Raw genomic sequence first — 18,939 nt, forward strand, 5'->3', positions numbered from 1 at the left:
TATGGGTTATTTTATAACTTGGTTCAGGAACACCATCAGATGAACATGATATGGTAAATGAGCCAGCAAGTGGAGCTGGATTACTTGTGAATGTTAATTCTGGTTTCCTCGGTTTAACTGCATTCAAACAAACGAAACATTAATTTCACAGATGAAAGTGGAAACATGAGTGTCACCACCAGCTCAGGACCATTCCCATCTGAATACTGATGGCGAACAATTAATAACCAAACCAATATAATGCAACTTTTTTTGCTCTTATCACATATGACGTCATACCGTGTATCTATAACTGAACAGACAACGGTTCATTGTAATCTATTTGTTAATTATTCTATACCAGCAAGTTAATCTATACTAAGGCTACCAGATGAATTACCTCACGCTCCAGTCCAGCGATGCAATTGTTTGTTTGTTTTTTCTGAATGAGATTTCCACCAAATGCCGGTTTAACCGTCAATGATGCCTGCTCCACTAAAAATTTTCAAAAACTAAAAAACTGTATGATGATAAGTTTTCCAAATACATAGTTAAAAGCCAGGTTTACACTACACTTATTAAAGCCCCGTTTACATTACACTCGATTTAATGGCACGGCACGCCTAAAATGGGTACCCGTGCCCGTTTTATCTATGCTCGGCCTTTGTTTTGGTAGCCTGAACACTAATAAAATTGGGTACGGGTACCAATTTTAGCCGTGCCGTGTCGAAAATTGACTGTAGTGTAAACGGGGCTTAATTTAAAGCCCAACAATAATATTATTGTTATCCGAGTCTAACTCAAGTTTTATTCGTGCTTATAGTTACTTTGGGAGAAAAAGTCAGTCAAAAAAGGCCCATCTAACAGACTCACCTTCAGGACCCAGCCCCCAAGGTCACCCCAAACTGAATATTAATTGATGGCGTATATGATCTAAGTTTACATACCGTTAAAAACCGCTCTCAATCAAGGGCATATAGGAGATAAGGCCTATATGTGAATATACATGCACCACCCCAATTGAGCGTCTATGGACGTTCTTAAATCCCACGCACGCTGAGCTTCGTATCCAGGCGCTTTAATAGTAAAATATATAACGTTGCATTAACTTATTGTATAGAGGTCAGTTTAAAATAGGCGAGCGCGCAGGGGTGCTTGGGGTGGTTTTGACAAAATTAGCTGGTTCAACTTAGAGATTGATAATTGTTTTCGACATCTCTGGTTTTGTTCAACTCTGCATAATTTGACTCATCGTTATTTACACCGTCATTTCCTGCAACATTCCCACTCAATGATTGATAATTATCTTCCTTGTTCATTTTTTTAAGATCCAGTTCTTGATAAGTTGAATCAACTTGAAATGCTGAAGGTTCAGGGTTTGATAGTTGAGGTTTTCTATTTTGGAATTTTCGGCGGGAAAATGAAACAATTTTTGGCAGGAGAATCCCGATGATAATTCCAGACACCAAAGTCACAACAATAATGTACCATTCAGTTTTACAACTTGTATCATTTGAACCTGTAAATAAATATAGAACATATCTTTCGTTGAGACCTGGCAAATCGTGCGAAGCATTGAGTGACACAGCAACAATTAAACTATAGAGAAATTTTAACATTTAACGTTGGTAGATGATAGTAAAATCCCTGGAAAAATTGCTTTCAATGTTTTAATTTTTTTAAATATAACTTCACAATTTGCTGTAGTATCATGCCTTACTTTTTTCCTCATAATCCATAGACCTGCTTGTAGATGACTTGTTTGTTTTAGATGTTGTCATTGACTTTGTCGTTCTTGGCCAACTCGGTTCATCTTTACCCACTAAAGAAAAATATATATGTATATATTTGTTCAAAAGCCGGTTATTGTTCAAAAGCCGGTTAGTTTAACCCTGTGTTAAAGCAAATCTTTCCATCGATACACGTCTCTGATTGGCCAATTCTGTCCTTAACTACAGTTAAAAGTTAACTTTTATACAACTGGGCCTGGTATTTTGTTTCAACGCCAAATTAAAATCATCCACTTACTATTGTCTTTTAAAATTTTGGTTAAAATTTTGATCTTGCACGAATTTCAAAAAATAAACATATTTCACGTTCGAACAGCATTTTCCTATACGTTTCTATTGAATTCGACGTGCATGTCCTTGCCTCGGTGTTGTTATTTTACAAAACAATTACTTAATGGTTCCAGTGTTTGGATGGCCTAGCTGATTTGATCAAACATCAAAATTCCTCGCCTTGGTCTCGTGTTTATATATATGTACCTGTTACTTTCAAGTCTTTAGAGACTGAATCATTTCCTAGATTATTATTTACAAAACATTCGTATCTTCCAGCATCACTCCACTTCACTGAAGATATGGTTAACGACTTTTCAGTGCTGACTTCGGTACAATTATGGGTTATTTTATAACTTGGTTCAGGAACACCATCAGATGAACATGATATGGTAAATGAGCCACCAAGTGGAGCTAGATTACTTGTGAATGTTAATTCTGGTTTCCTCGGTTTGACTGCATTTAAACAAACGAATTAAACATTAATTTCACAGATGAAAGTGGAAACATGAGTGTCACCACCAGCTCAGGGCCATCCCATCTGAATACTGATGGCGAACAATTAATAACTAAACCAATATAATGCAATAATTTAAATTTCTTTAAAACCCAACAAGATAAAGGAGTGTCTCGGGCACCGCTACGCGTCCGTATCTCGCATAATTTAAAAATTTAAGGTACATATATCTTTGCTATATAATCAGAGTCAGTCTCCACAATGAGAGCATGAGGGAGTGGTAAAATATTGTTTATATTGGCCTGGCAAATTGCTATTCCACATCGTTTTAGGTGATATGGGCCTTGGCGGGCCTGTAACCTTGATGTCCGGTTAGCGGCCCAGCAACCATACTTACATTGAACTATTATCTTCATTGTTTTTTCATCTTTATATCTCTCATTAGAGTCACTTTCAGCAACACATTTATAGGTTCCACTGTCTGATTTATCAACATTTTTGAGAGTCAACAATTGTTCTTTCTTTCCTGTTCCACCAATCTGTTCGCCATCTTTAAACCAGGTAACATCAGCTGCTGGACTTCCATTTTTACCTTCACACAGACAGCTGAAGTCATCACCTTCATTTAGCGTCGTGGTATCAGGACAACTGAATGTCACTGTTGGTTTTGCTGAAATGAAGTTAAATGTCGTACACAGTAAATTTTGGAAAATATCATTTTACGGTTCTAGTAAAGAGCAACAAAGCTATAGGTCGTGACAGAGGTGGTATATATAGGATCGACATTTTCGTAGGGGCAAATCAGAGAAACAAGTGTCAACCCCTCCCCACCCGAATTACGCAATCACGGAGCCTGAAATTTAAAAGAAAAATGATACGCGAAAAATTATTTTCATTAACGCTAGGCGGGTCAGCATAGTCAGCATGTCTAGGAACTGCCTACAATTCTTGTGGTTCTAATATACATATGAAACTTACATAAATATATGTAATTTCATCCCTACTCAATTATTGCCTTTGGACAACGTTCAAACAAGCAGAACAACCCCTGACCCGAAGTCGATGTTTTGCAAACACTTTTATTTACCCGTAATAAAAACGTTAATATAAGAAAGACTGCTACTTCCATCATCCAGAGTAAGCAGAAATTCATATTTTCCATTGAAATCCTGATCAACATTCTTTAAAACCAGTGTTGCTGGTGGAGTTACACTAAGTCCAGGTAGACTTTTGTTGAATACTGTAATGTCACCAGTCGAAGATATGCTCGCAATTGTTTTTCTTGTTGTGTCTCCTCTACGAGTAAAGAACCAGGTCCGAATAGAAGCTTTACCATCAAATGTCCACTTTATTTCATTATTTAATTTATGAGGAAATAACTTCAAGTCTGTCCCACTTGGTGGACTAATTGCTCCTAAATATAATAAAACGTTTTTATAATATTTAAAATCTTTATGAAATTATAAATATGCGTATGACAATGAGATTTATTCAATTTTGCAATCTATGCTTTTTAATTATATTCAGATCAAAAATTCTTATAGAATGTTAGGCGTGTTTCAGACGTTGAACTTTTAATTCATGTGGCGATCTACAAACGTTCCGTTTGCATAATCTCCATGTATGGGGCGAAAAAATTTCAACGGTAAACTCACGTCATCGATTATATGTCAGTTAAACTTAACACTGATTTCTACTTAAGACAAATTAAATCGTGTAAAATGAAAAGGCATCTTTCCCCCCTTGTCCCAGCTGGTAAAAGGTAAGTGGGGCAGCTGGCCCTGTTGGTTCACTATGACCAACCGCTTACCTTCCGATAGTAAAAATATAAAAGCAAACCAAAGGATAACAAGGCAACTAGAACAAGTCATTTTTTGAAGTCAGTGTACCTGTATAAAAAATAAACACACGGTATTCGAAATAATACCCGCGGAACTACAGATTGAAAGTTTAAACCCGAGATATTACCAGAGTAACGGCTAGATTTTATGCGTTGCACATCCCATTGTTCGAGCCTCAGCCAAATGCTATCAAAGCGCTCTTCCTGGTCTGAAAAAACTGAACCATTTAAATAAATAAATTTGGATTTGTCGTTATACTTAAAAAACGTCGTTAGAGCACTGTATAAATGAAATATAATATGCCGAAAAAACCTGGAACATTTTCCCCCGCGGCTCGAGCTCGTACGCCTATCATTCATACAATCGAAATTTTTACCATCAGTTAAAGAATCATAGATCGGTACTATATATAGGTATAAAATTCTTAGAAGCATGATATTCAGAATATCACGTTAATTTTTGCTGACCGTCCAACCTTCGCAAGTTTAAAATCTAGACATATCAGTATAGAAGAATTGACATATACCCTCGCAAAAAATATATTTTAAACATGAAACTAAGTGGATTGTTTCAATTGACGTCCAGAATGCTATCCATTGAAGAAGAAGGGCATAATATTTTTTGAAAACGACCAAACAAATTCATTCGCCGGTGTGCGTACTTTGAACGTTTTAAAATTGCTAATTTTATTGAATGTCATACCTTGCTGTGTGTGACTTCGGCTGGAAACGCAACAAACTATTTTGAACTATAGAACGATATTGATATGGAGATTTCAATAAACGTCAGCATTTGAAAATATAGAATCAATAAAATATACGAAATCTGCCCTTGTTAGCACTAAAGTCCGCGTTTCATGTCGTAAAATCGTCAGAACTATATATTATGCCAGAGACACAGTGCTGAATGACATGCATGTCAAAGAAAAATGATTAGGAAACTATTCCTGTTGCGACTAGCCTTATATTATAATTCACCTTTATCTATATTACAAGATAAATTCCAATTCTGATCCAATGTTCCACAGAATACTGTATATCAATGCAATGTTGTCTGTATGTCGGGAAGTTCTTCCGCATTCGGATATTTTTGTAATGATATGCAAATATGTATCCACAGGTTATTAGAGGGTTACGCGTGGGCGCGACATTTATTTTGTGAGGAACTTGCGCATCAGGCTAATATCCAAACCTGCCGATTTCCCGCTGTGCGTCTGCCTGCAGCCTTTGGGGAGAATCGTAAATCTGGGGCCGGTTGTTCGAAAGGCGGATAGCGCTATCCACCGTATAGTGGTTCTTTCAAGTTTCAATCGCTCTAAAATTGCTCGTTGTTTGGCATGAACTGGATTAAATCTTAAAATTCTAAATTTGAGGGAATTTAAATCCAACTATAAATATTTATAATGCCTTTACATATAATATACACATGCACTTACATTGAACTATTATTTAGACTGTTTTTTATCTTCATATCTTTCATCAGGGTGCCTTTCAGCAACACACCTGTACGTTCCACTGTGTTCTTTCTTTCCTCTTCCACCAATCTTCTTGTCATCTTTAAACCAGGTAAGATCAGCTGGTGGATTTCCATCTTTACCTTCACACAGACAGCTGAAGTCACCACCCTCTTTTAGCGTTGTGGTATCAGAACAATTTAATTTCACTGTTGGCTTTCTAAAATTTTTTTATGAATCATACACACACTGTAAGTGTTTGAAAGTTGCTTTTTGCTTAGCTATAATAGTAGAAAGTGATGAAGACACGTACTATATACAGCAATTGCATGGATAAATTTAAATCAAGAGTGTCTGACCTCAAAAAGCTTAATAATCTCGACTGCGAGCTTATAGATATGATGTGTTAATTTAGGGCAAAACTAACATCAACGATGGTTTTACGATTATAAAACCTCACCCGCAATAACGTTAATATAAGAATCACTGTTACTTCCATCATTAAAAGTAAGCTGAAATTCATATTTTCCATTAAAATCTTCACCAACATTCTTTAAAACCAGACTTTCAAGAGGTGCTTAATTAATCGATATACAGTATGTATTAAATTACCGATTGAAAAATGTATTTTGTACCAAGTTCTGCGTAATTTTAAACAAATAAACAAACCAGCACGTATAGAATCTTAGAAATATTGCAGAAATATTTTTTATGTTATTTCCGACTCAATAAAGTAAATCAGACTCATGACCTCATGATTTCAGATCAGCTGGAACCTGGTTAAATCATGTATCGATAAAAAATATTGTTATGAATAAATCTGTTCCGTGGACATAGATAAGGTAGTAAAAACTGTGTCAAGTTAAAGATTGATAGTTGTTCTCCACTTCTTTGGTTTTGCTCAACTGCGTGTAAGTTGAGTTATCGTCGTGTACATCTTCATTTCGTGGAATTCTCGTGGTATTCCCTTTTAACGATTGATAATTATTACCTTCTGTGTTCATTTTTGTAAGATCTAGTTCCTGGTAAGTTGTGTTACCTTGAGATGTTGAATGCTCAGGGATTGAACGCTGGCTTTTCTTGATTTTGAATTTACGACGAGAACATGAGACGATGTAGGAAAGGAGACATCCAATGACGATGCCCAATATCAATGAAACAACGATATGCCATACTACAACATTGTCACCTACATCACAGTCTACTTTCGTAGAAGATGTTGTTTCCCCTAAAAACACATTTAGAATATTTGATTTAAATTTATTGGTTTAAAAAATTACATTAAATAGTTATTTTCAACATGCATTGTCACCATTCATGCAGACAAATTAAAAGGATGTCAATGACAATTTTTTTTATTTTGCAATTCTGATAGAACTTTTCCGACAAAAAAAAGTTAAATCAGGTAATTTATGCGTGGATTTGGCGACGTAACCATGCAGACTGAACCATGCAGACTGAACCATGCAGACTGTCCACAAGCAACGTAAGAAGAAATCGCGCCATAATAATTCTGAAATGACTTAGGTATAGGTATGTTATGGGATGCAACTGAATCACATAAGATGTTGTACTGCATAAGAATCGATGAACACGATCAATTTATTCATGGTGTGACATTTTCTTAAAGACAAAGAACCAGGATTGTATCAGCATTTTTAGCCTATAATACAGCATCAAACTAAACTCATTTTACCTGAAACGATAAAAAAATAGCACTTTGAATTACTTCCAAGTATATTCTTTGCAATACATTGGTATAAACCACTATCACTCCACTTTACTTGTGGTATGTTGTACGTCTTTTCAGCAATAACCTCGGTGTTATTGTGGGTTATGATAAAACTTGGTTCAGGAAGACCTTCTGATTCACATGTGATGTTTATTGCTTTACCAACTTTGGCTTTTTTTGCCATAAAAGTAATTGTTGTCACGTGGGGTCGAACTAAAAAACCAAAAAATTCACCTAGCTGTGTTTCTTCTTTCCTATTTACCTCATCTAAGTCCAACTAAATATACTTGTGATGCCTTTGCATATTATACATACTTACAATGAACTATTATTTTGACTGTTTTTTTATCTTCATATCTTTCATCAGGGTGGCTTTCAGCAAGACACTTGTACGTTCCTCTGTCTGTATTATCAACATTTTTGAGAGTCAACATTTGTTCTTTCTTTCCTGTTCCACCAATCTTCGTGTCATCTTTAAACCAGGTAACGTTAGCTGGTGGATTTCCATCTTTACCTTCACACAGACAGCTGAAGTCATCACCTTCATTTAGCGTCGTGGTATTAGAACAATTTAATTTCACTGTTGGCTTCTCTAAAATTTGTTTATGAACCATATATACACTGTCAGTGTTTGAAGAAGTTACTTTTTAATTAGCTATATAGTGGAAAGCGACGAAGCGATCAATTTGAATCCGAGTGTCCGACCTCAAAGAGCTTAACTGATAATCTCGACTGCGAGAAACTGTTATATGGATATCATGTGTTCTTTTAAGGCAAAAATGACATCACCGGCGAAAGTTTTACGATTTTAAGAAAACCTGAAGTTCATTTTATAAAACCTTACCCGCAATAAAAACGCTGACATAAGACACAATGACACTTCCATCATCCAGAGTAAGCCGAAATTCGTATTTTCCATTGAAATCTTTATCAACTTTCTTCAAAACCAGTGTTGCTGGTGAAATTACACTAACTCCAGGTAGACTTTTGTTGAATATTGTAATGTCACCAGCCACACTTATAGTGGCAATTGTTTTTCTTGCTGTGTCGCCTCTACGAGTGAATAACCAAACACGCTGATAAGCTTTACCATCAAATGTCCACTTTATTTCATTATTTAATTTATGAGGTAATAACATCAAGTCTGTCCCACTTGGTGGACGAATCGCTCCTAAATAATCAAAATGTCATTCTATTATTCTATGCTAGAAAATATCTTTAAAAAAATTATGCTCATGCATGTTTAATTTACAGTATTTTGAGCTGCTCCCGAAATGAAATTGTATCGCAATCTAAATTAAGAATAACAGCTTTTAAACGTTTATTCGAATATTTTCAGGATATTAAGTATAAAAGGTGAAAAGATTAATCTCATCAGTCATCACAACAAGCATGTTAAAAATATAGCAGAATATCAGTCCCCATTGATGTTAAGACTGCTTTGCTGTTCTACATTTATAAGTGACATGTGGTTTTTAACATCTCTAAATAAGCTACGACGAAGACTTTGCGCCATATACATTTTTGCCACACGTCACATCGAGGCCAACTGCTTACCTTCCGATGAAAGAAACGTAAAAGCAAAACAAAATAATGCGAGAAAACCAAGAACGACCATAGTTTGGAAGTCAGTGAAACCTGCATTAAAAAGTTACGATTAAATCTTTCAGACCGTACATGAATATAGAATATGATGCAAGTAAGTAGCGAAATATTTGGCAGCATCTTGTTGTTGTTGTTTGTAATATTATACGTGCAATATAGCTAGTCTTGAGTTTGATTGTTCTTATCAGGCGGAAATATATCGATGAATCAGTAAAACTAGTAGTTGAAACCAACCAGTCTTGTTACATACTTGTTACACTGAGGTTAAATCAACCAGTGAAAACTCGTTAAATTCCTGTGATATAGATCCACTAAACGCTGTTTCGTGGTTTTCGTATTTTGCCATGCAGTGTGGTGTGACGTTCTTCCGCCTTCTCAGACTCGTTTGGTATTGTCGCTTGGTATAATATGTAAATACATGAAAACGAAACTTCCGCCGTTGTGACTTGTGTGGTTATTGAGGAGGATTTCCATTTAATTCAGTGCGAATGAAATGCAGTCGAGCATGTAATGTTAGTTTGAAACAATTTCGACAATTTTCAAGAGGTGCTCAATGGATATTCAGTATGTATTAAATTACGGATTTTAAAATGTATTTTTACCCAGTTCGGTCAGTGTAATTTTAAACTAACAAACAAACCAGCACGTATAGAATCTTAGAAATATTGCAGAAGTATTTTTTATGTTATTTCCGATTCAATAAAGTAAATCAGTCTCATGACCTCATGATTTCAGATCAGCTGGAACCTGGTTGAAACATGTATCGAATAAAAACATAGTTAAGAATAAATCTGTTCCGTGGCCATAAATAAGGTAGTAAAAACTGTGTCAAGTTAAAGATTGATAGTTGTTCTCCACTTCTTTGGTTTTGCTGAACTGCGTGTAAGTTGAGTTATCGTCGTGTACATCTTCATTTCGTGGAATTCCCGTGGTATTCTCTTTTAACGATTGATAATTATTACCTTCTGTGTTCATTTTTGTAAGATCTAGTTGCTGGTAAGTTGTGTAACCTTGAGATGTTGAAGGTGAAATAACTTCATGTCTGATGGTTGAAATAAACCTTCGTAACTTCTTAGAACTTCCGTTTATTATGGGAGTTGCTCTAGTGGTGGTTTGAGCGCCCTGATAATAAGGGGACTATAGAACGGGGCAACTTAGCTGGGAACATTTTAATTTTTAATGTGAATGTAGTCGCGCATTTTTTAATGAAGAAACGAGAATACTTTGCACTGCTGAATGACCCTTCTAAATATAAAGTCTAATTATTCTATACCAGCAAGGTAATCTATACCGAGGCTACCAGATGAATTACCTCACGCTCCAGTCAGTCCAGCGATGCAATTGTTTTTTTTTCTGAATCAGACTTCCACCAAATGCCGGTTCAACCGTCGCTGATGCCAAATTTCAGTTTAGGAACTCTACTAAAAATTCACAAAAACTAAAAAACTGTATGATGATAAGTTTTCCAAATACATAGTTAAAAGCCAGGTTCACACTACACTTAATTTAAAGCCCAACACAAATATTATTGTTATCCGAGTCTAACTTAAGTTTTATCCGTGCTTATAGTAACTTTAGGAGAAAAAATCACTCAAAAAAGGCCCATCTGAGATCTGGCAGACTCACCTTCAGGACCTAGCCCCCAAGGTCAATCTAAGTTTACATACCCGGTTAAAAACCGCTCTCAATCAAGGGTATATAAGAGATAAGGCCTATATGTGAATATACATGCACTCTCCAATTGAGCATCTATGGACGTCCTAAAATCCCACGCATGCTCAGCCTCGTATTCAGGCGCTTTAACAGTAAAATATATAACGTTGCGTCCAGTTGTTGTATAGAGGTCAGTTTAAAAAAGGCGAGCGCGCAGGGGTGCTTGGGGTGGTTTGGACAAAGTTAGCTGGTTCAACTTAGAGATTGATAGTTGTTTTCGACATCTCTGGTTTTGTTCAACTCTGCATAATTTGACTCATCGTTATTTACACCGTCATTTCGTGCAACATTCCCTCTCAATGATTGATAATTATCTTCATTGTTCATTTTTTTAAGATCCAGCTCTTGATACGTTGAATCAACTTGAAATGCTTCAGGTTCAGGGTTTGATAGTTGAGGTTTTCGGCTATTTTGAAATTTTCGACGGGAACATGAAACAATTTTTGGCAGGAGAATCCCGATTATAATTCCAGACACCAAAGTCACAACAATAATGTACCATTCAGTTTTACAACTTGTATAATTTGAACCTGTAAATAAATATACAACATATCTATCCTTGATAGACTGACCTTGCTAGGCATGGCCCAATTATCTAATTGACTTAAGGTGGTGAGAAAAAGCAGCTGGGAATGCATATAATTTATTTTAATTTGTTTAAAGTGCATGGTGTTAAGAGCTTTCTTTATAGTAAAGGCAATGAATTGAGCAAAAATTTTCGTACTATCAATGTGTATAATATTCAAAATGATGTGATTTGTGTTTATGCTGAGTTATTTTGCAGCAGATATATTTTGGAGCTTATTTATGAATGAGCGTCGGAAAAGTCTATATTTTTATATAGCCTCAATTAACAGTTTAGTATTTGGTATCTGAATCTTTTATTTTTCTTTCATTTACGGTCTGCAGATTCTCAAATTTCAGCAACAATTGATACAGCAACAATTAAACTATAGAGAAAGTTTAACTTTTAATATTGGTAGATGATAATAAATTTCCTGGGAGAATTGCTCTCAAGGTTTTAATTTTTCTAAATATAAATGCGAATCTGCTGTAGTATCATGCCTTACATTTTTCCTCATAATCCATAGACCTGCTTGTTGATGACTTGTTTGTTTTAGATGTTGTCATTGACTTTGTCGTTCTTGGCCAACTCGGTTCATCTTTACCCACTAAAGAAAAATGTATATGTATACATTTGTTCAAAATCCGGTTAGCTTAACCCTGTGTTAAAGCAAATCTTTCCATCGATACACGGCTCTGATTGGCCAATTCTGACGTCCTTAACTACAGTTAAAGGTAACTAGCCTTTATACAACTGGAGCCAGGTATTTAGTCTCAACACCTTCATGGTAAACTTTATGGTTTACCTAAAGTTCTGCTTCCCAAAAGAGTCAGCAAGGTAAGAAAGTCGTTTCAATGCTGTAGCTTTTATTTAATACAAAATTAAAAACATTCACTTACTATTGTCTTTTAAAATTTTGGTTAAAATTTTGATCTTGCACGAATTTCAAAAAATAAACATATTTCACGTTCGAACGGCATTTTCCTATACGTTTCAATTGAATTCGACGTGCATGTCCCTGCCTTAGTGTTGTTATTTTACAAAACAATTACTTAATGGTTTCCAGTGTTTGGATAGCCTGATTCAAACAACAAAATTCCTCGCCTTGGTTTCATGTTTCGCGTTCACTTATTGAGTTGATTGTTTTTCCGCACGATATTTAAAAAATACATAGACTTGCAATATTATGTACCTGTTACTTTCAAGTCTTTAGAAACTGAATCACTTCCCAGATTATTGTTTACAAAACATTCATAAGTCCCAGCATCATTCCACTTCACTGGAGATATGGTAAACGACTTTTCAGTGCTGATTTCTGTACAATTATGGGTTATTTTATAACGTGGTTCAGGAACACCATCAGATGAACATGATATGGTAAATGAGCCACCAAGTGGAGCTAGATTACTTGTGAATGTTAATTCTAGTTTCCTCGGTTTAACTACATTTAAACAAACGAAACTTTAATTTCACCGATGAAAGTGGAAACATGAGTGTCACCACCAGTTCAGGGGCTATTCCCATCTGAATACTGATGGCGAACAATTAATAACCAAACCAATATAATGCAATAATTTTCTTTAAAACCCAACAAGATAAAGGAGTGCCTCGGGCACAGCTACGCGTCCGTATCTCGCATATAAAAATATAAAGTATACATATACCTTCAATCAGTCTCCACAATGAGAGCATGAGAGAGTGGTAAAATATCGTTTAGATTGACCTGGCAAATTGTTATTCCACATCAACCCCCCCCCCCTTATTGCCCTGCAAGGCTGCAACCATACTTACATTGAACTATTATCTTCATTGTTTTTTCATCTTTATATCTTTCATCAGGGTCGCTTTCAGCAACACATTTATAGGTTCCACTGTCTGTATTATCAACGTTACTGAAATTCAATGATTGTTCTTTCTTTCCTGTTCCTCCAATCTTCTTGTCATCTTTAAACCAGATAACATCAGCTGGTGGACTTCCATCTTTACCTTCACACAGACAGCTGAAGTCATCACCTTCATTTAGCGTCGTGGTATCAAAACAACTGAATGTCACTGTTGGTTTTGCTGAAATGAAGTTAAATGTCGTACACAGTAAATTTTTGGAAATGTCATTTTACGGTTCTAGTAAAGAGCAACAAAGCTTTAGGTCGTGACAAGGGTGGATCAACGAACGAAATTTTCGTAGAGGAAAATCAGAGAAGCAAGTGTCAACCCCTCCCCACCTGAATTACGCAATCACGGAACCTGAAATTTAAAAGAAAAATGATTCGCGAAAAATTATTTCCAATATTAAAGCCATAGGCGGGTCAGCATAGTCAGCATGCTTAGGAATCGAATACAATTCTTGTGGTTCTAATATACATATGAAACTTTCATAATTATATGTAATTTCATCCCTACTCATGCAATTATATTGCCTTTGGACAACGCTAAAACAAGCGGAACACCGCCTGACCCCGAAATCAGCCAACAAAAGAAAAAACGCATGCACACAAACGTCGATGTTTTGCAAACACTTTTATTTACCCGTAATAAAAACATTAATATAAGAAACACTGCTACTTCCATCATCCAAAGTAAGCTGAAATTCATATTTTCCATTAAAATCTTGATCAACATTCTTTAAAACCAGTGTTGCTGGTGGAGTTACACTAACTCCAGGTAGACTTTTGTTGAATAGTGCAATGTCACCAGACCTAGATATACTGGCAATTGTTTTTCTTGCTGTGTCTCCTCTACGAGTGAAGTACCAAGTCCGAATAGAAGCTTTACCATCAAATGTCCACTTTATTTCATTATTTAATATATGAGGAAATAACTTCAAGTCTGTCCCACTAGGTGGACGAATCGCTCCTAAATAATCAAAAGGTAATTGTATTATTTTACGCTTAAAAAAATCTTAATAAGAATAAACATGCATGGTGTTTAATTTAGAGTATTTGAAGCTGCTTCTAACATGGAATTGTATCGCAATCTAGAAAAAATTGAGAAATTGCTTTTAAACGTACTAATTTATTAAGGTGGAAAGATTAATCTCATGCATCACCACAAGCATGTTAAAAATACAGAAGAATATCAGTCCTTTGTAATGCTAAGAATTTGCTGTTCTTTATTTTCTTCAGTCTTTCTAAAGCGACATGCGGTTTTCTTACGTTTCTAAAAAAGCTACTATTTTGCGCCATACACATTTTTGGCACACGTCACATCGAGGTCAACTGCTTACCTTCCGATAAAAGAAGCTTAAAAGCAAGACAAAATAATGCGAGAAAACCAAAAATGACCATAGTTTGGAAGTGAAACCTATATTAAGAGATTACGATTATATTATTATAATATATAGTCGACCGTACATGAACAGAATGCAAGTCAGTAGCGAAATATATCTGCAGCATGTTGTGGTTGTTTGTAATACGACACATGCAATATTTTTAGTCTCCACGATCATATCAGGCGAAAATATACCGATGAATAAAACCAGTAGTTTTAACCAATCAGTCTTGTTACATACTTGTTACGCTGAGGTTAAATCAAGCAGTGAAAACTCGTTAAATTCCCATGAAATGATCCATTAAACGCTCTTTCAGGATTTTCGTGTTTTGCCACGCAGTGTGGCGTAAAGTTCTTCCGCCTTCTCAGTTGTGTATTGTTGCTTGGTATTATATGTAAATATGAAAACGAAACTCCCTCCTGTTAATTTTGTGGATATTGAGGAGGATTACCATTTAATTCAGTGCGAATGAAATGCAGTCGAGCATGTCATGTTAGTTTGAAACAATTTTCAAGAGGTGCTTAATCGATATACAGCATGTATTAAATTACCGATTTTAAAATGTATTTTGTACCTATTTCGGTCAGTGAAATTTAAAACCAGCAAACAAACCAGCACGTATAGAATCTTAGAAATATTGCAGAAATATTTTTTATGTTATTTCCGATTCAATAAAAAGATATATCGAATGGTTAAAAGATATATCGGTTAAAAGATGTATCGAATAAAAATATAGTTAAAAATAAATCTGTTCCGTGGCCATAAATAAGTTAGTAAAAACTGTGTCAAGTTAAACATTGATAGTTGTTCTCCATTTCTTTGGTTTTACTCAACTGCGTGTAAGTTGAGTTATCGTCGTGTACATCTTCATTTCGTGGAATTTCCGCGGTATTCTCTTTTAACGATTGATAATTATCTTCTGTGTTCATTTTACCTTGAGATGTTGAAGGTGAAATAACTTCAAGTTTGATGGTTGAAATAAACCTTCGTAACTTCTTAGAACTTCCGTTTTTTATGGGAGTTGCTCTAGCGGTGGTTTGAGCGCCCTGATAATAAGAGGACTATAGAACCGGCTCCTTAGCTGGGAACATTTTAATTTTTAATGTGAATGTAGTCGCGCATTCTTGAATAAAGAAACGAGAATACTTTGCACCGCCGACTGACCCTTCTATATATAAAGTCTAATTATTCTATACCAGCAAGGTAATCTAAACTGAGGCTACCAGAATTGTCTCACGCTCCATTCCAGCGATGCAATTGTTTGTTTGTTTTTTCTGAATGAGATTTCCACCAAATGCCGGTTTAACCGTCAATGATGCCTGCTCCACTAAAAATTTTTAGTTACTTTGGGAGAAAAAGTCACTCAAAAAAGGCCCATCTGACAGACTCACCTTCAGGACCCAGCCCCCAGGGTCACCCCAAACTGAATATTAATTGATGGCGTATATGATCTAAGTTTACATACCCGGTTAAAAACCGCTCTCAATCAAGGGCATATAAGAGATAAGGCCTATATGTGAATATACATGCACTACCCCAATTGAGCATCTATGGACGTCCTTAAATCTCACGCATGCTCAGCTTCGTATCCAGGCGCTTTAATAGTAAAATCAATCTCGTACCCAGAGCCCGCGTTCCTTTTGGAAGGAAGCTTAGGGCTCTGGCATAATCCATTTTATTCTTTCATTTGATTGGTCGTTGCAATGTTTGAACTGCGCATACTCAAGATTCCAGATTTGAAAAGTGACCAATCAGATTAAAGTTGAAATTTTCGTTCTTCGCGCGCTTTCAAAATAAAAACAAACCTGGAATTATAACAACTACTGTCAAAAAGGGATGAATACCCCGCGAAAAATTGGAAGGAAAGGGTCAGCTTCTTTTCAGAGCAAATGCCGTGTTTGCAACAATGACATTAGTCAAGACAAACACCGTGTCGACTTGTTTGGTGCAAAATCTCGCAGAGAAGGCATACTGAAATGTCTGCAAAGATTTTCACCAAGTGAAATGTTACATGAAGACGTGGAGACGTGGATTTGTGGAGAATAAAATGGATTATGCCAGAGCCCTAAGCTTCCTTCCAAAAGGAACGCGGGCTCTGGGTACAAGATTGTAGTAAAATATATAACGTTGCATTAACTTATTGTATAGAGGTCAGTTTAAAATAGGCGAGCGCGCAGTGGTGCTTGGAGTGGTTTTGACAAAATTAGCTGGTTCAATTTAGAGATTGATAATTGTTTTCAACATCTCTTGTTTTGTTCAACTCTGCATAATTTGACTCATCGTTATTTACACCGTCATTTCCTGCAACATTCCCACTCAATGATTGATAATTATCTTCCTTGTTCATTTTTTTAAGATCCAGTTCTTGATAAGTTGAATCAACTTGAAATGCTGAAGGTTCATGGTTTGATAGTTGAGGTTTTCTATTTTGGAATTTTCGGCGGGAAAATGAAACAATTTTTGGCAGGAGAATCCCGATGATAATTCCAGACACCAAAGTCACAACAATAATGTACCATTCAGTTTTACAACTTGTATCATTTGAACCTGTAAATAAATATGCAACAAATCTTTCGTTGAGACCTGGCAAATCGTGCGAAGCATTGAGTGAAACAGCAACAATTAAACTATAGAGAAATTTTAACATTTAACGTTGGTAGATGATAGTAAAATCCCTGAAAAAATTGCTTTCAATGTTTTAATTATTTTAAATATAACTTCACAATTTGCTGTAGTATCATGCCTTACTTTTTTCCTCATAATCCATAGACCTGCTTGTTGATGACTTGTTTGTTTTAGATGTTGTCATTGACTTTGTCGTTCTTGGCCAACTCGGTTCATCTTTACCCACTAAAGAAAAATATATATGTATATATTTGTTCAAAAGCCGGTTAGCTTAACCCTGTGTTAAAGCAAATCTTTCCATCGATACACGTCTCTGATTGGCCAATTCTGTCCTTAACTACAGTTAAATGTTAACTTTTATACAACTGGGCCTGGTATTTTGTTTCAACGCCAAATTAAAATCATCCACTTGCTATTGTCTTTTAAAATTTTGGTTAAAATTTTGATCTTACACGAATTTCAAAAAATAAACATATTTCACGTTCGAACAGAATTTTCCTATACGTTTCTATTGAATTCGACGTGCATGTCCCTGCCTTAGTGTTGTTATTTTACAAAACAATTACTTAATGGTTTCCAGTGTTTGGATAGCCTGATTTGATCAAACACCAAAATTCTTCGCCATGGTCTCGTGTTTCGCGTCATTTATTAAGTTTCTTGTTTTTCCGCACGATATTTAAAATATATATATATATATATATATATATATATATATATATATATATATATATATATATATATATATATGTACCTGTTACTTTCAAGTCTTTAGAGACTGAATAATTTCCCAGATTGTTGTTTACAAAACATTCGTATCTTCCAGCATCACTCCACTTCACTGAAGATATGGTTAACGACTTTTTAGTGCTGACTTCGGTACCATTATGGGTTATAATATAACTTGGTTCAGGAACACCATCAGATGAACATGATATGGTAAATGAGCCACCAAGTGAAGCTGGATTACTTGTGAATGTTAATTCTGGTTTCCTCGGTTTAACTGCATTTAAACAAACGAAACATTAATTTCACAGATGAAAGTGGAAACCTATGAGAGCATGGGAGAGTGGTAAAATATCGTTTATATTGGCCTGGCAAATTGTTATTCCACATCAACCCCGCCTCATTGCCCTGCAAGGCTACAATCATACTTACACTCAACTATTATCTTCATTGCTTTTTTATCTTTATATCTTTCATCAGGGTCGCTTTCAGCAACGCATTTATAGGTTCCACTGTGTGTATTATCTACGTTACTGAAATTTAATGATTGTTCTTTCATTCCTGTTCCACCAATCTTCTTGCCATCTTTAAACCAGGTAACATCAGCTGGTGGACTTCCATCTTTACCTTCACACAGACAGCTAAAGTCATCACCTTCATTTAGCGTCGTGGTATCAGGACAACTGAATGTCACATTTGGTTTTGCTGAAATTAATGAAGTTAAATGTCGTACACAGTAAATTTTTGAAAATGTCATTTTACGGTTCTAGTAAACAGCAATAAAGCTATAGGTCGTGACAGGGATTGATGTAGGATCGAAATTTTCGTAGGGGCAATACAGAGAAACAAGTGTCAACCCCTCCCCACCTGAATTACACAATCACAGAATCTGAAATTTGAAAGAAAAACTATACGCGA

At 35.6% G+C, this 18,939-nt stretch overlaps 1 protein-coding gene across 1 annotated transcript; it reads right to left on the reverse strand.

The window, feature by feature from the left end:
* Positions 1 to 1,163: 1,163 nt before the first annotated feature.
* On the reverse strand, positions 1,164 to 5,927 carry LOC114541127 (neural cell adhesion molecule 1-like). Its single transcript, XM_028561115.1, has 4 exons — positions 5,840 to 5,927; positions 2,894 to 3,166; positions 2,247 to 2,495; positions 1,164 to 1,342 (listed from the first exon to the last, which is right to left on the reverse strand). The coding sequence occupies exons 1-4, from the start codon at positions 5,925 to 5,927 to the stop codon at positions 1,164 to 1,166; spliced, it is 789 nt and encodes a 262-aa protein (XP_028416916.1).
* Positions 5,928 to 18,939: the final 13,012 nt, after the last annotated feature.

The sequence above is a fragment of the Dendronephthya gigantea genome, unplaced genomic scaffold, assembly GCF_004324835.1.
Source record: "Dendronephthya gigantea isolate DGI-Jeju-01 unplaced genomic scaffold, DenGig_1.0 000267F, whole genome shotgun sequence".
Taxonomy (NCBI): Eukaryota; Metazoa; Cnidaria; class Anthozoa; order Malacalcyonacea; family Nephtheidae; genus Dendronephthya; species Dendronephthya gigantea.